General features: G+C 36.7%; 1 protein-coding gene across 1 annotated transcript; it reads left to right on the top strand.

The window, feature by feature from the left end:
- The first annotated feature begins 2,649 nt into the window (after nucleotides 1-2,649).
- LOC129639316 (histone H3.3A-like) lies at nucleotides 2,650-3,679 on the top strand. Its single transcript, XM_055564392.1, has one exon. The coding sequence runs from the start codon at nucleotides 2,762-2,764 to the stop codon at nucleotides 3,170-3,172; it is 411 nt and encodes a 136-aa protein (XP_055420367.1). The 5' UTR covers nucleotides 2,650-2,761; the 3' UTR covers nucleotides 3,173-3,679.
- Nucleotides 3,680-24,241: the final 20,562 nt, after the last annotated feature.

Genomic DNA, 24,241 nt, shown 5'->3' with positions numbered 1-24,241 from the left:
GAAGCAGGATTAAGTGAGAGAGTAACCAGGTGTGACTAGGGAAGTCCTCTCAGACAAGATGGCATTTGGGAACACACCTGAAGGAAAAGAAATTAAGCCACAACTATACCTCCAAGGTGAGCATTCCAGGGAAATGAGAAACAAATATAGTAGCACTGATGTAGGAGATTACTTGGTGTGTTTGTGGAATAACCAGGAGGTCAGTGTTGCTACAATAGAGTAAGGCGGGGGGGGGGGAGGGGGTGGGGGGAGAGGGGGGCGGGGCGGTGGGTAACCTAGGAAACAATAGAGAATGATGTCAGAAAAGAAGTAGGTAGGGCAGAGCAGATCCTATAGGAAAGTCTTATAAAACATGACACAAGGGACTTCCCTGGTGGTCCAGTGGTTAAGAATTTGCCTTCCAATTCAGGAGGTGCGAGTTGGGGAGTTAATATCCACGTGTTGTGTGGCCAAAAACCCAAAACATAAAAAGGAGAAGCAATATTATAGCAAATTCAATAAATGGCCCATATTAAAAAAAAAAAACTTAAAACATGACACATGCATAAAAATGTTATAAAAGTGAAGTCGCTCAGTCGTGTCCAACTCTTTGCGACCCCATGGACACCAGGCTCCTCCATCCATGGGATTTTCTAGGCAACAGTACTGAAGTGGGTTGCCATTTCCTTCTCCAGGGAATCTTCCCGACCCAGGGATCGAACCCAGGTCTCCCACATTGTAGACAGAGGCTTTACCGTCTGAGCCACCAGGGGGAAAAAAAATGTTATAATATGGGTGCAAGTGAGCTTAATTTGTACAATTAATCACTATTATCAGCCTTATTCAATACCAAAATGATTTTTAATTTTTTCAGTTTTTAAGATTACCTTTTATATCTTTAGTCTTTTGCTTTCTCTTTCTTCTCTCCCTGGAAGTGTGCTCCTATGTTTCTCTATCTAATAACAAGATCCTTTTATCAACTATACCTTTCTCAGATCATTCATAAACTGCCTTCTGCCTCTGTTGAAAAATGTACCCTTGGGAAACAGCTTTGACTAGCTATCTCCCTTGCCTTACTCATTCCCCCATATCTTATACCTGTGCAGATTGCTATAGACTTGAACTCTTCAGTTTTGCTGGGACTGCAAGCCTTTTACCTACCTTTCTTAGTGTCACTGTGGTGCAAATTCTCATGACCTCTCTTCTAAACTAACTCATTATATTCATAATGGTTCTTCATTTATCTCAGCTAATTTCACATCTCAAAGCTGAGTTAATTCTCTTAAAGAACAGCTCTGATTTCGATTACTTTTTATTTTATTCTATTTGTGACACAAGCCAAAACATAACAAAGAGGAAAATATATAATTCACAATATCATTACTGCTAAAAACAATTTATTTTATGACACTCTCCTCTAGTCCTTATTGATAGGAATATACAACTTTCCAGAGCTACTACTAATCATAAATTTTGTATTCTGTTTGGTTCATTTGTTTCCTTTTAAGAACTTGTGAATATTGCTACATGATCTCCAAATTATCTAATCTAATGATTCCATAATAGTCCACTGATTTGACATTCTATAATTTACTAAAGTGTTCACCTACTGTTAGATATTTAGGTCATGGAAGGGATTTCATTTGCCTATTTAATTAAGAGCAAATTCCTTTGCCTGGCATCAGAATTACTTCATAATATCTTTCCAGCTTTCTCTGTATCTACTTTCATACCAATGCTCCATGTTCCTGCCAAATCATGTTATTCCTCCAGTTTCTCAGATCATTTTATTGTCTCAAAATTTTATTCGAATTATTCCTCTACATAATATGTCCCTGCCTATCATCTCCTTTTCTTGAAAACCTATCCAAACTTCAAGGTCTAGTTCAAGTATCACTTATTCCACAAAGCCTTAGTGATTTATTTCCCTCCTTATATATTGATCACATCCCTGCCTCTTCTCAACTAGTGTGTGAGTTCACAAGTTGCTTCAGTCATGTCCAATTCTTTGTGACCCCATGGACTGTAGCCCATCAGGCTCCTCTGTCCGTGAGATTCCCCAGGCAAGAATACTAGAGTGGGTTGCCATTTCCTACTCCAGGAGATTTTCCCGACCCAGGGATTGAATCTGCATCTCTTATGTCTCCTGCTTTGGCAGGCAGATTCTTTACCACTAGCACTACCGGGGAAGCCCTTTCTCAATTAGTTATTTGCTTTAAAAAACAAAAGCAAAAACAAAACAAAAAAAAAACTTATTTTTTGGCAGTTTTTCACCCTGTCTTGTATTTTTAATAAGTTATATACTTTGTTGCAACTGTAAACTATCAAAAGAAGTCAACTGGCTAGTTTTCAGTAAGTAAGAACAGCCTTACAATGTAAGATAATTTATTCTACAAACACTTCTATGACACATTACTTTCCAGGTACTAGTTTAAATATTTTTCACAGATCAATTCATTTATTTCTTGTATGAACACACTGGGGTGGGGGGGGGGACCTCTCATCCCAGAATTGTGTAGACAATGAAAATATCATTCAATAATTAAAGAGAAATATAGATATCTCCTGGAGTAGGAAATGACAACTCATTCCAGTATTCTTGTTTGCAAAATTCCACGAATAGAGGAGCTGGGCAGGCTACAGTCCATGGGACTGTAAAGACTTGTACATGGGTGTTCGCAGCCGCCGCCGCGCCGCCGTCGCTCTCCAACGCCAGCACCGCCTCTAGCTCGCCGAGCTCCAGCCGAAGGAGAAGAGGGGTAAGTAAGGAGGTCTCTATACCATGGCTCGTACAAAGCAGACTGCCCGCAAATCGACCGGTGGTAAAGCACCAAGGAAGCAACTCGCTACAAAAGCCATTCGCAAGAGTGCGCCCTCTACTGGAGGGGTGAATAAACCTCATCGTTACAGGCCTGGTACTGTGGCACTCCGTGAAATTAGACGTTATCAGAAGTCCACTGAACTTCTGATTCGCAAACTTCACTTCCAGCGTCTGGTGCGGGAAATTGCTCAGGACCTCAAAACAGATCTGCGCTTCCAGAGTGCAGCTATTGGTGCTTTGCAGGAAGCAACTGAGGCCTATCTGGTTGGCCTTTTTGAAGACACCAACCTGTGTGCTATCCATGCCAAACGTGTAACAATTATGCCAAAAGACATCCAGCTAGCACGCGGCATACCTGGAGAACGTGCTTAAGAATCCACTATGATGGGAAACATTTCATTCTTTAAAAAAAAAAAAAATTCTCTTCTTCCTGTTATTGGTAGTTCTGAACGTTAGATATTTTTTTTCCATGGGGTCAAAAGGTACCTAAGTATATGATTGCAAGTGGAAAATAGGGGACAGAAATCAGGTATTGGCAGTTTTTCCTTTTTCATTTGTGTGTGAATTTTTAATATAAATGCGGGGACATAAAGCATTAATGAAAGTCAAAATGTTTCAGTGAACAAGTTTCAGCAGTTCAACTTTATAACAATTGTAAATAAACCTGTTAAATTTTTCTGGACAATGCCAGCATTTGGATTTTTTTAAAACAAGTAAATTTCTTATTGACTGCAACTAAGTGGTGTTTGTAGCATTTTTATCATACAGTAGATTCCACCCACTCACTATACTTTTCTAACTGAGTTGCCCTACGTGCAAGTACATGTTTTTCATGTTGTCTGTCTTCTGTGCTGTTCCTGTAAGTTTGCTATTAAAATACATTAAACTATAAAAAAAAAAAAAGACTTGTACATGACTGAGCATGCACACACACACACACACATACACACACACACACACAGATATTTTGTTGTTGCTCAGTTGCTGAGTCATGTCCAACCAACTCTTTGCAACCCCATGGACTGTAACAAAGCAGGTTATCCTGCCCTTCACTATCTCCCAGAGTTTGCTCAAACTCATGTTCATCGAGTTGGTGATGCCATCCAACCATCTCATCCTCTGTGAGCCCCTTCTCCTTCCACCTTCAATCTTTCCCAGCATCAGGGTCATTTCTAGTGAGTCAGCTTCAGCTTCAGCATCAGTCCTTTCAATGAATACTCAGGATTGATTTCCTTTAGGATGGACTGGTTTGATCTCCTTGCATCCAAGGGACTCTCAAGAGTCTTCTCAAACACCACAATTTTCAAAACATTAATTCTTCAGTGCTCAGCCTTCTTTAAAGTCCAATTCCCACACTTTGACTCTATAGACATTTGTCAGTAAAGTGATGCCTCTTTTTTTTTTTTTTAATATGAGAAAGATGTTTATCACAGGAATTTTTACCATGTGGAACATAAAGCAATCTTAGTGTTAAAATGTTAGGGAATGTATAAGTAAATTTACTATATATAATATAGGATGAAGAATCCACACAAAAGGTTTTCATGATATGGTGAAACACTTAGGAGGTAAGTGGGGAAAAAATCAGGATACAAGACTGGATAATCTCAAAAACATATGTAAATGTACTTTCACATCTATTTGCATGTTTAAATAGGAAAGACTAAGAAATACACCAAAATATTGACAATTTTTTTGTAGAAAGCAGAATTGTTATTTTCTACTTTAAATACTTATATTTTCCACACAGTCCACAGTTGACACAGATATCATGTTTGTCATCAGAAAAGAAAGAAAGGTGGACTTTTTCTCATGTAAGTTTGGCTTCTGATGAGGTAACTTGCATGCTACTAGTGACCTATTTTTAAAGGACCATTTTGTGTGCCGTATATTCTGTTGTGTGCTGTTCTACTCTACAGCTGAGCTCAGCATCTTCTGACTGCCAGGGCCCTGCTTTCCCCATCACTGCTGTGATTTGTGGTCCTCCTGCCTGGAAAATTCCATGAACAGAGGATCTTGGTGGGCTACAGTCCATGGGGTTGCAAACAGTCAGACACGACTGAGCATGCACACACACTTCAGATCCCAATATCTGGCTTCATCGTGGGTATCCTGTCTAAACCCAGAAGTCCTACACTCCAGACACCACCCTCCGTCCCTGTGTTCATGTGCTGCACTAGGCAAGAAATTTCCATTGCATTCTCGCCATCACTCAACTTCCATAATTCCCAAAGGAGGTTTTTTATCCCTACTACAGCTGAGGAAACAGGCTCATCAGATGTAACCACCCCCAAGATCCTCGCAGACCTGAGATTGGAACCCAGGGCTGACTGGCCTCAGGGTCGGTGCTCTTTATTTTATTTTGTTTTTATTTATTTTAATTGGTGGCTAATTACTTTACAATATTGTGGTGTTTTTTGCCATGCATTCACATGAATCAGCCATGGGTGTACATGTGTTCTCCATCTTGACCCTCCCTCCTACCTCCCTCCCCATCCCATCCCTCAGGGTCATCCCAGTGGATGCCTCTACTTTTTAATAGGCTGTCATAGTGTAATTAAGCTAGAAATCCATAACATAAATGACTAGAAACTTTCCAAATATTTAAAAATAGGCTACATAATTCTAAAGAACATCTATCACAGACCAAACAACAGAAATTAAAATATAATTTGGATAAATGATGTATTTACATAATTTCAAAAACTTGTGGTATGCATCTAATGCTATTCTTATAGAAAAATATATGTTCTTAAATCTATATATTAGAATATAGGAAACACTGAAAATTGCTGATCAAGAATTTAGTAATCAGTTCAGTTCAATTCAGTTGCTCAGTCTTGTCCAACTCCTTGCGACCCTATGAATTACAGCACTCCAGACCTCCCTGTCCATCACCAACTCCCAGAGTTTACTCAAACTCACATCCATTGAGTCGGTGATGCCATCCAGCCATCTCATCCTCTGTCGTCCCCTTCTCCTCCTGCCCCCAATCCCTCCCAGCATCAGAGTCTTTTCCAATGAGTCAACTCTTTGCGTGATGTGGCCAAAGTACTGGAGTTTCAGCTTTAGCATCATTCCTTCCAAAAAACACCCAGGGCTGATCTCCTTTAGAATGGTCTGGTTGGATCTCCTTGCAGTCAAAGGGACTCTCAAGAGTCTTCTCCAACACCACAGTTCAAAAGCATCAATTCTTTGGCACTCAGCTTTCATAATTTAGTAATATACCTGGAGAAAGAAAAAAATAAAATTAAAATTTCAGAAGAAATGATAAAAAAAAAACAACAGAAAGAGATGAAATTAAGCAGAGTTAATGAGGAGAAACCTAGCCAAAAGTTGGTTATCTGAAAAGAATTATGTAATTTAAAAACTGGCAAGAATGAATTGATAAACAGAGAGAAAGACAGAGAAATTGAGAGAGATAAAGAGAGGAGGCATAATTCGTCAATATCAAGAATGATAAATGAGATGCTATTGAAGCTGATAATTACATAATTTACAGGATGTGAAGGACAACTTTAATGGGAAAATTTACATGAAATGTATAGATTCATAGAAAATTACAGCATTAAAACTAACACTGTGGCCATCTGTATGTCTTCTTTGAAAAAATGCCTATTTGAGTCCTTTTGGAAAAATATCAACTCATTTTTCTGTTTATCAACTAGGTTGTTTAACTTTTGTTTGTTGAGTTGTAACAATTATTTATGTATTCTGGATATTAATCCCTTATCAGATATGCAATTAGCAAATATTTTCCTCTTTCCATGAGCTGCTTTTTTGCTCTGTTGATAGTGTCCTTTGATGCATGAAAGTTTTAAATTTTGATAAAGTTCAATTTATCTAATTTTTCTTTTTTGCCTGTGCTTTTGTTGTCATTTCCAAATCCAATGCCAAGTATCATTGCCAAATCCAATGCCATGAAACTTCCTCTTATGCTTTTTCTAAGAGTTTTATAGTTTTAGCTCTTAAATATAGGTCTTTCACCCATTTTGAGTTAATTTTCACACAATTTTTCCAACTTCATTATTTTGCATGTTGCTATACAGTTTTTCCCAATATCATTTCTCAGAAACACTGATTTTTCCTTTATTGAATAATCTTGGCTCCTTGTCAAAAATCATTTGACCATAAAGGTGAGGATTTATTTTCTCCAAGGTAGAGAAATCAGCTGGCAATCTTATTGAGGATACCTTGTATGTGACATAGTTTTTCTTGCTGTTTTCATAATTCTCTGTCTTTGCCTCTTGACAGTTTTATTATAATGTCTCATTATGGGTCTCTCAATTTATTCTTTTTGTTCTCTTGATGTTACTTCAGATTCTTGGATTTGTAGATCCATGTCTTTTTTTTAAAAATTTGGTAAATTTGGATTATTTCCCTGCCCCTTATTCAATTATCTCTCTGCCCATTATTATCACTCTGCCCCTTATTCTCTTCATCTAGGACTCCTATAATGTATGATTTTCTGCTTGATGATTTCCCATAAGTTCCTTAAATTCTGTTTACTTTTCTTCTTTTATTCACTCCTCAAACTCAATAATTTCAAATGTCCTCTCTTCAAGTTTGTTAATTCTCTCATCTTTTGTTTGAATCTACTCTTAAACGTTTCTTGTAAAGTTTTCAACTCAATTATTATATTTTTCAGCTCCAGAATTTCTGTTTGGTTCTTTTTTAAAACTTATATCTCTGTTGACATTTTCCTTTTGTTCATAATTTTTTCCTTGACTTCCTTTAGTTATTTGTCCTTGTTTTTCTTTAGTTCTCTGAATATATTTAAGATAGTTGTTTTAAAGTCTTTGCCTAGTAATTCCAATGCCTGTGCTTCTTCAGGGATGGTTTCTGAAGATTTGTTTTGCTTTTTGGAACGGGCCATCTGTTATTTCTTTCTATGCCTTGTAATCTTTTGTTGATAACTTGAGATTTGAAAAAACAACCACCTCTTCCAGTCTTTGCAGACTGTTGGAAAATGCCTTCACTAATGATAGTAGGATGTGTTCTGGGTGTTGGGGAAAAAAAGATAAGGTCTTCTCATCTCTTTTTCTGGGTATACATACTGCTTAGGAGTGTGTGTCTGTGCGTGTGTGTGTGTGTGTGTGCATGTGTGTCTATGTATTTCAATTGCCCCTGTATATATGCCTTTAATAGCTTAATTTCTAAAACAGTTTTTCCTTATCTTCTTCTTCATACATTAGATGTTTTTATTATCTTACTCTGCTCGTAATTTTCTGTCCCAAACATCCATGGGTCAGTAGTCCACTTACAGTTTTTATACACTGTGACATCCACCACTGTTTTCTGCACCTTTTACCAGCTTGAGATTCAAACTATGCCACCTTTCCCCCACTTGAACTCTGAGTTATACAAGACATAAACCAGTCCTTCAAACAACCCACAGACAGGTTAAAACATTACAAAGAAGTTCTTCTATGCTCTTACTGGCTCATGGGAAGAAACTAGGAAACATGGTCTCCCAACCATGTCACACTGTACAAAGAAGGGGGTGGGGACAGGGCAAGTAAGAGTGTCAAAAATTTTCTACTGTTTGAATATGGCTTTTTTTGATGAGTGTTTGCTTGGTTGTTGTAGAACTTAGGTTTCCAGAGATCCTACAAAGTTATTTTAGTCAGTTGCTAATTTTTTGTTGCTGCTGTTTCCATGGAGAGGGGCCTGGAGCTTCCTAGATCACCATCTTGCTAACATCAATTGCAAAACTTTTAGTAAAGAACTAGTACCAAATTAACACCAAACTCTCTGAGAATAATAAGGAAAGAAAAGAGAGAAAAATTTCTGACTTGTTTTAGGAGGCTATTTTTTTTTTTTCAATTTATTTATTTTAATTGGAGGCTAATACTTTACAATATTGTAGTGGTTTTTGCCATACATTGACATGAATCAGCCATGGGTGTACATCTGCAAGCAGACTAGGAATAGAAGGGGACATGCCTAACCTGATAAATTGTAACTACAAAAGAATATCTAAAACAAATAAATGACATCATACAAATGGTAGATTACTGAAAGATTTAATCCTGAGATTGCGTTTTTCACCATTTTACTGGATATCTTGGTCACTGCAATGGTATAGGAAAATAAAATAAAATTTTAAGTATTGAAAAAGGAAATTTAATTTTATTCACAGACCAATTATTTTTTATGTAGGCAATCTACTAGAAACTCAGATATATGATTAGAATAAATAATGAATACAGCAAGGTTGCCACTACAAGTCAATATTCAGAAATAAAGTAGATTCTTTAAACACTTAGAAAATAAAATTTATTAAACATTTTTATATTTATAATATATAAATTATATATTTATATATGTAGTATATAATATGATTGTTATTACAAATATAAAAAAACTTAGAATAAACTAGAAAGAGATATGCAAGCCCTTTAGAAGGCAAACTTGCAACTTGACCTCTAGTTTACACTACTTACAAAATAGAAAATAATTCAGGTAGATTATAGATATAAATCGTAAAGAGAAATCAGTAACACTTACTGGTGATAATATAAGAGAATGTGTTCATAACCTTCATATAGATAATTATTTCATTAATGGCAAACAAGAGGTACTAACTGTTAAGGAAAGATCAACAAGTCATTAAAATTAAGAACTTCTGTGAATTAAAAGGCACCTTTAAAAATGTGAAGAAGCACTGAGTGAGAAAACATGTTTGTAACCAACAAAGATATAACCATATTATCCAAGAACTCCTACAAGTCAATAAGGAAAAGATCAGCAATAAAAATGGGCCAAAGGCATACACAAACATTTCACAACACCTGATATTCAAATAGTCAATAAGCACACAAAAAGATGCTCAACTTCTTCAGTCATCAGAGAAACACAAATTAAAATCATGGTTTGATAGTATAACAGCCCATTAAAATACCAACTATTGGCCAAGATGTGAACAAAGGGAACTGTCAACCACTGCCCATGAGACTGGAAATGGGTGCAACCAAATTTGAACTCTATTTAGTAGTATCTATTAAAACCAAACAAAGGATATCACATAATCCAGCTACTCTATTCTTATGTATAAGAATATAGGCCAGAAATGTGTATAAAACTTCCATGCCCAGACGGGGATCCTTCATGGACCTGAAGCTTAGACATGTTAGGGGATTGTGATCAAGAAAAAAATACAAAATTATTAATGTAAAATTAAGTATAGAAATGAATATGTAATTAGAATGACAAAAGATGTCACCACAATTACAGTAGGTTTTGGAATTCAGGTCTCTATGTTCATAATATCTTTAGATATCTTACTAGAAATGCTTTCACAGAAATATTTTATAGAATCTGGACTCCCCTTCCTCCATAGAATACCCTATAAATTCTAATAATTCATAGTCTTCACAGAGGCCTTGAAGCTTAAGCTACATTAACTTCTTGGTAAATCTACTGATGATCATCATAGCATTGTTTGGAAAAGCCAAAATTTAAAAAAATCCAATTATGCATTAATAGTAGAATGAATAAGTTGTGCAATTGAATACTACACAGCAGTGAAAATAAAAAAAAATCACTGCTGTGTACAACAGCATGAGTATATCTCACAACCACGATGTTGATTGATGGAATCTAGACAAAAATAAATATATGCCATATGGTTTCATTTCTGTGAAAGTGAAGTCACTCAGTCGTGTCAGACTCTTTGCAACCCCATGAACTGTAGCCTGCCAGGCTCCTCTGTCCGTGGGATTTTCCAGGCAAGAATACTGGAATGGGTTGCTATTTCCTTCTCCAGGGCATCTTCCTGACCCAGGGATCGAACCTGGGTCTCCTGCATTCCAGGCGGACTCTTTACCATTTGAGCTACCAGGGAATAAACAGATAAAACTAATGTATGGCAATAGGAATATGGAGAAAGAGGAGAATGCAAAACGCTTGGTAGGTGGCAGAAAGGGGTTTTTTGAGTTGCTCATAATGTTCTATTTCTTGCTCTGGCTAGTGGTTATGCTGGTGTGCTCACATTGTGACAGTCCGTCAAGCCATATACTTAGGATTTATGTAATTTTCTCCATGCACATTACACTCTAATAAAAAATATCAAAAGTAGCAGATGAAGCCAAGATATCATTAGCTTGTTAATGGGAGAATTGAAAGATTTTAAAGGAGTGTCACCAAGCTATGAGAACCTCTACTTACTGATATTCTCACAAAGGAGACTTGAACAATCCTGAGGACTGCTCAGAATATCATTGTTGCCTAAAACATCTAAAAGATTCCTGATAAATTCTTGTACTTTTATCACATATTATATATGATTGCATTCAAAACCCTACTTGTATTTGAATATTATACTGCTACATGTTAAGATTACAATATCTTAACATCACGGCATGTTTTCTTGGTTTATTTTCTTATGTGAAAAAGAGACTTTTCTTTTTAAAAACATTTATCTTCATTGTCTGATTATAAAGACCATACATTTTCATTTTAGAACAAAAAATACAAAGACTCAACCCATTTGCAATCTGCTACAAGAACAGCATAATAGAGGAATCTCCTTTAGCCCATATTTCAGAATTAGACAGTACGTGGAGTTGAGCCACAGCACGCACACATGGCCTACGTGGAGTATAAGCAAAAATAAACTTCTTGAAGTAAGAAATTTAGATTTTGGGATTTTTATGTTACATATATTATACAAAACAATTTGTTCTCCTTGTATATGTTTGGAGATATATATAAAAGGTAGAGGGGCTTCCCTGGTGACTCATACAGTAAAGAATCTGCCTGCAGTGCAGGAGATCTGGGTTCAATCCCTGGGTCAAGAAGATCTTTGGAGAAGGAAATGGCAACTCACTCCAGTATTCTTGTCTGGAGAATTCCATGGACAGAGGAGCCTGGAGGGCTATAGTCCACAGGGTCACAAAGAGTCAGACACGACTGAGAAACTAAAACTTTCACTTTCTTTCATAAAAAGTAGTTTCTACAAATAGTGAATTAGTCTTAACAAGTTGCTTTAAAATATTTATTTATCGGAATTTACCTAATTTTGATAAGCTAATTTGAAAGTATGGAAATTGTATCTCCCCAGACTATAGAGGTTCTCTGAAATCCTAAATATCATTTGTCATACATAAGTATTGATGACAGGAATTAACATTGAAAGAAATAAAAACAAATGCACAATTTTAAGAGTCTATATTCAAGTGTTTAAAATATTAAATGATATATTCAGTTTAGTATAAAATTGCATACATGTTACTAACAATATAATTAAGCCACTCCTTCTTCAGCCTAAAATACAGAGCTAATGGGTTTATTTTCTTGCAAGAAGACACAACTTTGAATGAGCTTAAATGAAGTGTAAGAGATTATCATTACTGATCTTCACAGCATCTTTAATCATGAAGCAATCTATAAAGAATTCATTGATCTTAATTCAAATCTAAATAATTATATTTTTACAAAAATGTACTTTAAAAGTATTTAAATTATTATATAAAAGTCATATAGTGGCTTACTCCAATAAATTTAAAAAATAATAATTAAAATTAAAAAAAATCTTAATTTTCCCAGCCATTGTTTTAAAGTGTATAAATATCTAATGAAGAAAGTAAAAGTTAAATATTGTTACTAAGCTCTCTTTAACTTCCTTGTTGGCTTTCTGTGTTGATGACTAACCACGGCCCTGGGGGAAATGCATCATTAAAGCTAAAAAACAAAAAAAAAAAACAAAATTCACTCTATTAGCTCAATTCTTCCAGCTTCCCAGTCAGATCAGAGAGTAAACTTATTACATCCTGGGGGAGAGATACCTCATGTAGATTTGTGTGGTGAAATGGTGCTCCATTCTTATATTTCTTAGGAAAATAGACCCCTAAAATGAAAATAAATTCTTTGTGGGTCATTTACAATGTTTCCTGGGTTATGGACTGTGGAAGAAAGTATTTTCATGACCTCAAGGAGCTGACATAGGTATATAGCTGAGTGCTTTACTAGGGACCACTTTGACACAGAATTTGACACATTTCTGAAAATAATAGGTCCCATTTTTAGAATCATTCTTTGATAGACTTATACTTCTTGAAGTAACTAGTTTTCCTAGTGATCATTAGTACATGTTTTGGCATCCCTTATACAACGCTGCCAAATGGGCACTCTATTTCTTCATAAAGACTCCAAAACATTAACTCATTCCATTACTGAAAACTTTTAATTATTAGAAAACACACATTTAAGTTGAGCTAAAATCTATCTTCATGTAATGTCAGCCCACCCCAAGTAAGCCTGATTATATCCACCAGGGAACACAGAATAATTTTTTTCATTGTTTTATTTTTATCAAAATACAAGTACAAAATAATTTTAAAATACACAAAGGCTTAATAATGATCACCTGAGTATCAATTATTCAGAATAGACTTTAAGAAAATAAAGAATATTAACCTTGAAGTCATTACATTAACTTTTTTCTTAAACTTTTTATTTTGTATTGGGGTATACCCAATAAGGGGCTTCTCTGTTGGCTCAGAGGTAAAGAATATACACGCAATGCAGGAGACACAAGACACACAGGTTTGATCCCTGGGTCAGGAAGATCCCCCGGAGGAGGGAATGGCTACCCACGCCAGTATTTTTACCTGGAAAATTCCATGAACAGAGGAGCCTGGTGGGCTACAGTCCATGGGGTCGCAAAGAGTCAGACACGACTGAAGAGATCTGACACATCAGATCAGATCAGATCAGTCGCTTAGTCGTGTCTGACTCTGCAACCCCATGAATCGCAGCACGCCAGGCCTCCCTGTCCATCACCAACTCCCGGAGTTCACTCAGACTCAAGTCCATCGAGTCAGTGATGCCATCCAGCCATCTCATCCTCTGTCGTCCCCTTCTCCTCTTGCCCCCAGTCCCTCCCAGCATCAGAGTCTTTTCCAATGAGTCAACTCTTCCCATGAGGTGGACAAAGTACTGGAGTTTCAGCTTTAGCATCCTTCCTTCCAAAGAAATCCCAGGGCTGATCTCCTTCAGAATGGACAAGTTGGATCTCCTTGCAGTCCAAGGGACTCTCAAGAGTCTTCTCCAACACCACAGTTCAAAAGCATCAATTCTTCGGTGCTCAGCCTTCTTCACAGTCCAACTCTCACATCCATACATGACCACAGGAAAAACCATAGCCTTGACTAGACGAACTTTTGTTGGCAAAGTAATGTCTCTGCTTTTGAATATGCTATCTAGGTTGGTCATAACTTTCCTTCCAAGGAGTGCATAGCCAATTAACCAACAATGTTGTGACAGTGTGAGGTTAACAGTGAAGGGACTCAGACATACATATACATAGATCCTTTCTCCTCCAAACTCCTCTCCCATCCAGACTGCCACATAACATTGAGCAGAGTTCCCTGTGCTATATAGTAGGTCCTTGATGGCTATCCATTTTAAATACAGCAGTGTGTACATGTTCATCCCAAACTCCCTAACTGTCCCTTCCCCCTGTTCTGCTCCCCAGCAACCATAAGTTCATTCTCGAAGTCTTTGAGTCTTTTTCTAGAAAACAGAATAATTGTAATACCTCTTACATGCTATATCCTTCTAAATATGTGAAGAATTTTCCAGTTCCCTTATTCTTAATATACATGATTTTAAGGCCGTTTTCAGTTTTCGTTATTTTGTTCTAAACACATATTGGTTTGTTTTCTCCTAAAAAAATAGGCTGTAGCTCTAATGAGAGTCTTTCAGTGTGATCTGATCAAGACAATGGAATAAGTACATGACATGGCTCATTCCAAACTTCTTATTCTGTGAATGAAGTCTTATATCACATTAGGTTTTTTGACTACCTGTGTTCCTCTGTTGATGCATACTGAAGTTATATGCCACTTAAATTAGTAATGGAGAAGGCAATGGCACCCCACTCCAGTACTCTTGCCTGGAAAATCCCATGGGCAGAGGAGCCTGGTAGGCTGCAGTCCATGGGGTCGCTAAGAGTCAGACACGACCGAGCGACTTCCCTTTCACTTTTCACTTTCATGCATTGGAGAAGGAATTGGCAACCCACTCCAGTATTCTTGACTGGAGAATCGCAGGGACGGGGGAGCCTGGTGGGCTGCCGTCTCTAGGATAGCACAGAGTCAGACACGACTGAAGCGACTTAGCAGCAGCAGTAGCAGCAAAATTAGTAAATCTGGATTTGGGGGGAGGTGCACGCATTTCTGCTCTTTTTAAAGTTCTATATTGGTGAAGTTGTGTTTTGTTTTGTGACACCAAGCATGAACTTTTCATTTTTTCCTGAGAAACATCAACCTCTTAGATTTCTGATTCTGCAATTTAACATATTGTTACACTTCCTAGATTTGATTTCTCATTTTCTTCAGCAACTACTGATATTATTGCCTAATCCATTGATAAAATGATGTTTTATAACATAATCTCTCTGTGTTACAGCTCATGGTTCTGGCTAGAAAAAAATAACTGTTAGATTACCAGAAAACATTGGCTTTTTCTGGATGATCTTATTTGCAAAGCAGAAGTAGAGACACAGACATAGAGAACAAATATATGGATACCAAGGGGTAAGAGGAGGTGGGTGGAAGGAATTGGGATATTGAGATTGACACATATATACTATTGATATTAAGTATAAAAAAGATAACTAATGAGAACCTACTGTATAGCACACAGGGAACTCTACTCAGTGCTCTGTGGTGACCTAAATGAGAAAAAAATCTAAAAAAAGAGGGGAAATATGTATATGTATAAATGATTCACTTTGTTGTACAGCAGAAACTAACAAAACATTGTAAAGCAACTATACTATTAATTAAGAAAAGAAAACATTGGATTTGAACTTTATCTAAATCCAGCTAAATAACTATGGATATAATTTTATTCTTATCTTTGAATTGATAGTATTACCTAGCCTGCCTTCTCATAAGATGTTTTACAAGCACAGGAAAGGTTGTTTAAGAAAAGGCTTTAAAGAGAGAAAAATGCTACATATGTGTGAAACATTGTTATCAATGCTATTTTTAATGTACAACAAAAGTCATATTGATTGATTTTTCAACGAAGTAAGCAGCTATTTGGCATTAGGTAGAGAGATAGTTTATAAGAAATTTATATCACATAACATTATGTACAAAAATTTATGCTGTGCTGTGCTCAGTCTCTTCAGTCATGTCTGACTCTTTGTGATGCTATGGACTGTAACAGCCAGGCTCTGTCCATAAAATTCTCTAGGCAAGAATACTGGAGTGGGTTGCCATGCCCTCCTCCAGGGGATCTTCCTGACTCAGGAATTGAACCTGGGTCTCCTACATTGCAGGCAGATTCTTTATCACTGAGCCACCAGGGAAGCCCACAAAAATTTATATGCCCTTCTAAATGAGAGCCTGTCAAACCCAATATAACATGCGTATTAGGGCACTGAAATAGGATGACAGGAATGATTAATTCTTGCAAAGCAGAAGCACTTTGTTAACAAGGTAATGGGAAATTTGCATTTTAATTCTTTCATATTTTTTATTTTGAGTATTCTGTTACCTATTCTAAAAGCTTTCCTTCATTCATGTATTTTTAAATACAGGAGATGTCACTGATCAGTTTAATTAATGGTGATATTTATTGATTACATTTTTTAAAAATCATAAGTATTTTGAATTCCTAAATTTAACCTTTTATTAGTTTCTATTTATAGACTAATTATCACAGAAAATACACAGAAAGCATATGTAAGAGGCAGTAAAAGGTCAAAAATTTAAAAAGCATTGAGGTGATATTTCTCCAGGTTAGAGATGTCTTAAATTATGAGGATATTATACAGAGTCATAAAATATGTGTGTGTGTGGTGTTTTTAATGTATGCATCTATGTGGATTTCCACTTGAGAAGTGGTCATGCCAATGGTTACCTACAAAGAAAATAGTTCTTTTCCTACACAGACAATGCAAAATAATCACTCAAGAATGAACTGCATAAGGCAGATATGCTATGGCTATATATGGCATTTAGCAGAGATACTGACTGCATGAAACAAGGGGTGAGTAAAACACAGAGGGATAGGGGAAGCTCAGTAAGAGTAGAACAAGAATAGCACTTCTATGCTTAGAACAGACAAAGGCAGCAGATGGCTGCAAAAACACCAGTATTGTACTGCTGTCTTCTAGAAGGAAAAACTACACAAGGAATTCATGGCAGCACAAGAGAGTGGGAAAAAGGGAAAATACTTTTATAAAGTTTTACAGAAAAGGCTAATAACATTATACATAATAGTATATAATTAGGCTCATAACAGAATGACATGGATTAAACTTCAGGGGAGTCTAAAAGCCCCTTAACACACATACAAAATATGTACAAAACACATAAAAAGATAAGGGAAAAAGGCAAATGAGGCAAGACTAGAACTATAATCTTTACCTAGTCATCCTCCTCTAAAGAACTGATGTCCACAGAGATCTAAGACTCCCACATGAATATGTATAATGAGTTGAAATAGTAAACTTACCCACTTACTAAATATGTCTATAATTTATCCATGGTATGCTTAAAATAATCTCTATTTCCATTTAGTTTGAAATTTCAAAGTCCTAATTGGAAATTGTTTATAATGAAAATACCTGTTTAGTTTGATATCTTCTGGACCATTGGTCACTAGACAGACTGTCACTGAAATACCTAGACTCCAGTAGACTCAGAGGAGAGAAGAAAGGTTTATATATTTATCTCCTTCTTAAAGATGATTATAGATCATAATTTTTAAAATAGTTTCTCTTCTACCATCTTCTTCAATTTCAATAGTCTTCTGGCATCCATGTATAGTCTGCACCTCTTCTCACTCTACTCCTCGCCCCTCTCCTCCCAGATCACCTCTGGAACATCAAACTGACTTTGACAGTAATAACACATATCCACTGGATGTCCCACGGGCACCTAAATCTCAAAAGTTCAAGAACAAGTTCATCAAATTCTTCCACATTTCTCTTATAGTGTTCCCTCACTTATGTTCTGTATTTCCTTTGAAAACCTCACTGCTCATCCTACTTCCAACACTATCAACTTGAGTGTAATTTTTATGTTCTCTCTTTGCTTTATCCTATAATAAATAGATAACCCTTTTCATAGATTTTATCTTCTAAATACATCTTAAATGTGTTCCTTCCTATTTATATTTATTGCTACAATCATAATTTGGGTTTCCATATCTCTTGCTATTGTATAAATCTTTAATTGCAATCCCTATCTTCAGAGTTACCCTCTCCAATACATTTTCTATACTAATGCCAGAGATCTATTAAAATATGATTGTACTGTTCCCTTGAATGAAGTATTTCAATGGAGCCAGTCTCCCTCACATGACATACAAAAGCCACTGCAGTTTAATCACTGCTTAACCTTTCAAGCCTCATCTCCTGTAATTTTTCTATAGGCATTCTATGCCCCTCAAATATGAAATAGTTCTTATACCTCTGGAATATATAAAATTGCTGCTAAAAGGGGCAACAGTTTATACCTCTAATAATATATAAAGGTACTGTAAAGAATAAATGCACATTTGTAGGCTTTTTATATACAGAAATTTACAAATCTATTTAGGGAATAATATTCAGATTCCCTCCTATATGATCTTTTCAACCTTTATCTCTCATAAATATTTCATATATATCTAAGCTATTATTTCTATGGATCCCATTAATTCATAGCTTGTGAGTTCCATGCATCTTTTGATCTTGGGTTGCTGGCAACCCAAGAGCAACTTTTAGGTACATAAAATGAACAGCAGAATCAGAGACAACAAATTCTGCTCTCACCACCACTGAAGACCAGGGTGATTCAGCTGTCCATAGCTACTCCTTTCTGAACACGTTTGTTCAGAACCATTATATGTTGTTCTTAAAAAGGAGGCATTAGCTACAATATATGTGAGAATGATTAGGATAAACAGAGACCAAGGTACAAGTTGGCTAAGTTTAAGGTAAGAATTCTGCTCACTGTGCATGCACCACACATGACTTAATGGGATCAGGAGGAAGCTCAAAATACAAAGTAGAGGTCTACCAAACCCATTTTGATTACTTTTCATACAATTATGCATAGTTATATTTCATTAAAAAAGGAAATTGGGACAAATGCTAAATGTACTACATGATATAACAAAGGACATAAACCAAGACTGCCAATATGTATATGTCATTGTTTTGTGCACTATGAAAGATACAAAACAAGTGTGAAATGAGATCCATAATTTCAAGGAATTAATAGTCTCATCAGACAATTAAAACATATTAATAAGAAACAGAGCTACAGAAAACCAAATATAAGAAAATATGCAAATTGATTGGTGTAGATGGAGGGATTATAATAATTCTATTAAGAGGATGGATTATTTAAAGAAGGCTTCATGGAAGGGCTAGAACTTGAGTTACTGGGAAACTATTGTTTGTGTGTAACTGAAAGTAGCCAGAAAAGAGCAACTCAGGTTATATAGAATCATTATTATTATATGGCACCCATTTCTGTTCTAGGCAACAAACTAAGGACATAATGATGAATAAAATGGTATTACTATTATTTGACCCTTAGCCTTGCCTTACAGATCAAATAGCACTGGGATTTCTGCCATAAACATGTATGTCAGCCTTCAATGATCTCACTTTTCTCTGTAACTTAGCTCCTAAATCTGGCTTCATGATTCCATGCTTATGCTAATCTTGGCCTGACCACAAGAGTCATCTCTGGTTTTCCCCAGAAGGAACTCAATAAACTACTCAGGGAGACTAGCAGTGTCCTTAGGCCACACCATGAATACTTCACTCACTGACTCCCTGTCTCCTTATATCAGTTCAGTTCAGTTCAGTAGCTCAGTCATGTCCAACTCTTTGCAACCCCATGGACTGCAGCATACCCGCAGGCTTCCCTATCCATCACCAACTCCCAGAGCTTGCTCAAATTCATGTCCATTGATTCGGTGATGCCATCCAACCATCTCATCTTCTGTCATCCCCTTCTCCTCCCACCTTCAATCTTTCCCATCATCAGGGTCTTTTCTAATGAGTACATTCTTCAAATCAGGTGGCCAAAGTATTGGAGTTTCAGCCTCAGCATCAGTCCTTCCAATGAATATTTAGGACTGATTTCCTTTAGAATGGACTGACTGGATCTTGCAGTCCAAGGGGCTCTCAAGAGTCTTCTCCAACATCACTGTTCACAAGCATCAGTTCTTTGGTGCTCAGTGTTCTTTATAGTCTAACTCTCACATCCATACATGACTACTGGAAAAACCATAGCCTTGACAAGACAGACCTTTGTTAGCAATGTCTCTGCTTTTTAATATGCTGTCTCGATTGGTCATAGCTTTTCTTCCAAGGAGCAAAAGTCTTTTACTTCCATGGTTGCAGTCACCACCTGCAATGATTTTTGGAGCCCCCAAAATAAAGTCTACCACTGTTTACATTGTTTCCCCATCTATGTGCCATGAAGTGTTGGAACCAGATGCCATGATCTTAGTTTTCTGAATGTTGAGCCTTTAAGCCAACTTTTTCACTGTCCTCTTTCACTTTCATCAAGAGGCTCTTTAGTTCTTCTTCGCTTTCTGCCATAAGGGTAGTGTCATCTGCCTATCTGAGGTTATTGATATTTCTCCTGATAATCTTGATTCCAGCTTGTGCTTCATCCAGCCTGGCATTTCGCATGATGTACTCCTTATATCACACATTAGTTAATGTCTAGACCTCATAAATGGAGCTGACAGTAAATTTTTGGAGTGATATACAAGTTAATCTTTCAATAAGCATATCACAAACACATCTGTACCTGGTCAAGGGAAAGACACCAAAACTAATTACCTGAGGCATGATCTGAGTTAACATGATAGTGAGAAGGGCCCCTCAGACATTTTTATTGTTCTTATTATATTAAATTGATGACACACCAGAAGGAAAGGCAATGAAAGGAAAAATAAGTGGGACTGTATCAAAGTAAAAAGCTTCTGCACAGCAAAAGAAACCATTAACAAAATGAAAAGGCAACCTACCAAACAGGAGGAAATATTCACAAATCACATATCTGATAAGGTGTTAACATTCAAAATATATAAAGAACTCATATAACTCAACAGCAAAACAAAACAAAATAAACTCAACATGATTCAAAAAAGGGCAAAGGATCTGCATAGACATTTTTCCAAAGAGGACACATAGTGGCCAACAGGTACATGACAAGATGAAGAATGTCACCAATGATCAAGGAAATGCAAACTGAAGCCACAATGACATATCATCACACATCTGTCAGAATGGCTATCATCAAAAAGAGAACAAATGACAGATGCTGGTGAGGATGTGGAGAAAAAGAATCTTTGTGCATTGTTAGTGGGAAAGTAAATCTGTGATTGGATGGCATCACCGAGTCAATGGACATGAACTTGGATGAACTCCAGGAGACGGTGAGGGACAGGGAGGCCTGACATGCTGCAGTCCATGGGGTTGCAAAGAGTTGGCCACAACAATAGAATAACAACAATAAATCCATGCATCCTCATGGAAAGCCACTTGAGGAAAAGTTTCTCAAGAAATTAAAAATAGGATACCTTATAATACAACAACTCCACTTCTGGGTATTTATCTGAAGAAAACAAAAACACTAACTTGAGAAGATGCATGCACCCTCATGTTTACTGCAAAATTACTTGCAATAGCCAGGATATGGAAACAACCTAAATATCTATGAATGGATGAATGGATAAAGATATCAGGTGTGTGTGTGTGTGTGTATATATATATATATATATATATACACACACACATGATGAAATATTATTCATCTATAAAGAAGGAAATTTTACCATTTGTGACAACATGGATGGACCTTGAGAGCATTCAGTTCAGTAAAGTCACTCAGTCGTGTCCGACTCTTTGTGACCCCATGGTCTGTAGTACGCCAGGCCTCCCTGTCCCTCACCATTTTCTGGAGTTCACCCAAGTTCATGTGGGTGAAATGGGTAAAGGAGGTCAAAAAGTATAGCCTTCTAGTTATAATACAAATAACTCATGGTGATGTAAGGTTTAGCATAGTTACAGCTTATAATACCATATTGCATATTTAAAAGTTGCTAAGAGAGATCAGACAAGTTTTCATTGCAAGAAAAAAATTTTGTAACTATAGTGATGGATTTAAAAAAATAATAATTTTATTTATTTAGTTTTGGCTGTGCCGGGTCATCATTGCTATGCACAGGCTTTTCTCTAGTTGCGGCGAGTGGGGGCTACTCTCTAGTTGTGGTGCGCAGGCTTCTCATTGCAGTGGTTTCTCTTGTTGCAAAGCACAAGCTCTAGGGCGAGTGGGCTTCAATAGTTGCAGCACATGCGCTCAGTAGTTGTGACTCCGGGGCTCTAGAGTACTGGTTCAATAGTTGTGGCACACTGGCTTAGTTGCTCTGTGGCATGTGGGATCTTCCCAGATCAGGGATCAAAGTTGTGTCTCCTGCATTTGGCAGGCAGATTCTTTACCACTGAGGCACCAGGGAAGCCCTATGGTGATGGATTTTAACTAGACGAACTGTGAACATTTTGCAATATATACAAATATCAGAACATTATGCTGTGTACCTAAAACTAACATAATGTTATCTGTCAATTATTCCTTAATTTTAAAAAAGACGGGGGGGGGGGGAGAGAATGAATTTGATGAGTTTTATGCAGAAGCAGCAACTATGCTAACAGTTCCTCCTGATTCTTCTCATTAAATCTTAACCAGTGGCTCCATCAATAAAGCATCAGATAAATCTTTTAGATTTAATGATTTATATAAAATTGTACTCAAAATTAGTGACACCTTGTCTCTATGTTGACCTAACTAGCATTCATATATATCTTCTGGTACCAACTGGAGATAGGCATTTTCCATCAATAAGGTACACTGCAGGTTTTGAAGTCTAAGTTACATTTTGCAATTGTTTCAATGCTTTAAAATATGCTTTTAATCTCTGCATAAACTCTATGCTATATGGATTTTGGCAGCTGCTTTTCTGGAATGATTCACTAGTCAGATTTATCCTGAGACTTAGTCATGAATTTCCAAAAATTCATCTTGAATTTGGAGAAAAAAGGTAGCTGCATTCCAGGGAAAAATATTTGAATAATAAAAATTTATGAAAGAACAATGTAGAAAGGAATCTTCTATATGAGAGGAATATTTTATAGAAAAGAGTACTGAAACTTTAATTCTGACATCTGTACAGCAGAATCTTCTTTTGCATATTTTAATGAATACTTGAGCTCAACGTTTTCAAATGGTATAGTGAAAAACTTTTCGTTCTTTCTTTTTTTTTTTTTTTTTTTATTCTGCGGTGACAGCTTTCAAGTAATTGACTTGACAATCATCTGAATCCAAAGCCTGGAAAAAGGTGACTTTGCATAGCTTCCTGATGTCTTCAATAAGACCTATGTGGATGACTTTTCTCAGAATGATAGGGGAAAAATAAAAGCCTCTAACAGTTGTTGAGTTGAAAGGGCAAATAACCAACTTAGATTTGCAAAATGAAAAAAAATGATTACAACAAAAGCAGCATATCTGATAGATTATGAGAAGCATGAATTAAAATTAAGCACTGTTGTAGTACATGTTAATTTACTGAAGTTATCCAGAAAAAAGCTATCCACTGCAGAAGGGAATGGCAAACCACTTCAGTATTCTTGCCTTGAGAACCCTATGAACAGTATGAAAAGGCAAAATGATAGGATACTGAAAGAGAAATTCCCCAGGTCAGTAGGTGCCCAATATGCTACTGGAGATCAGTGGAGAAATAACTCCAGAAAGAATGAAGGGATGGAGCCAAAGCAAAAACAATACCCAGCTGTGGAAGTGACTGGTGATAGAAGCAAGGGCCGATGCTGTAAAGAGCAATATTGCATAGGAACCTGGAATGTCAGGTCCATGAATCAAGGCAAATTGGAAGTGGTCAAACAAGAGATGGCAAGAGTGAATGTCGACATTCTAGGAATCAGCAAACTGAAATGGACTGGAATGGGTGAATTTAACTCAGATGACCATTATATCTACTACTGTGGGCAGGAATCCTTCAGAAGAAATGGAGTAGCCATCATGGTCAACAAAAGAGTCTGAAATGCAGTATTTAGATGCAATCTCAAAAACGACAGAATGATCTCTGTTCGTTTTCAAGGCAAACCATTCAATATCACAGTAATCCAAGTCTATGCCCCAACCAGTAACGCTGAAGAAGCTGCAGTTGAACGGTTCTATGAAGACCTCTATGACCTTTTAGAACGAACACCCAAAAAAGATGTCTTTTTCATTATAGGGGACTGGAATGCAAAAGTAGGAAGTCAAGAAACACCTGGAGTAACAGGCAAATTTGGCCTTGGAATACGGAATGAAGCAGGGCAAAGACTAATAGAGTTTTGGCAAGAAAATGCACTGGTCATAACAAACACCCTCTTCCAACAACACAGGAGAA

Source organism: Bubalus kerabau, chromosome X (genome assembly GCF_029407905.1).
Source record: "Bubalus kerabau isolate K-KA32 ecotype Philippines breed swamp buffalo chromosome X, PCC_UOA_SB_1v2, whole genome shotgun sequence".
Lineage (NCBI taxonomy): Eukaryota > Metazoa > Chordata > Mammalia > Artiodactyla > Bovidae > Bubalus > Bubalus kerabau.
The sequence above is the reverse complement of the archived record's forward strand: the minus strand, read 5'-3'. Positions and strand labels throughout refer to the sequence as shown.

Excerpts from the sequence above, each read along its gene's own strand:
- LOC129639316 (XM_055564392.1), top strand. The coding sequence starts at position 2,762 with ATGGCTCGTACAAAGCAGACTGCCCGCAAATCGACCGGTGGTAAAGCA.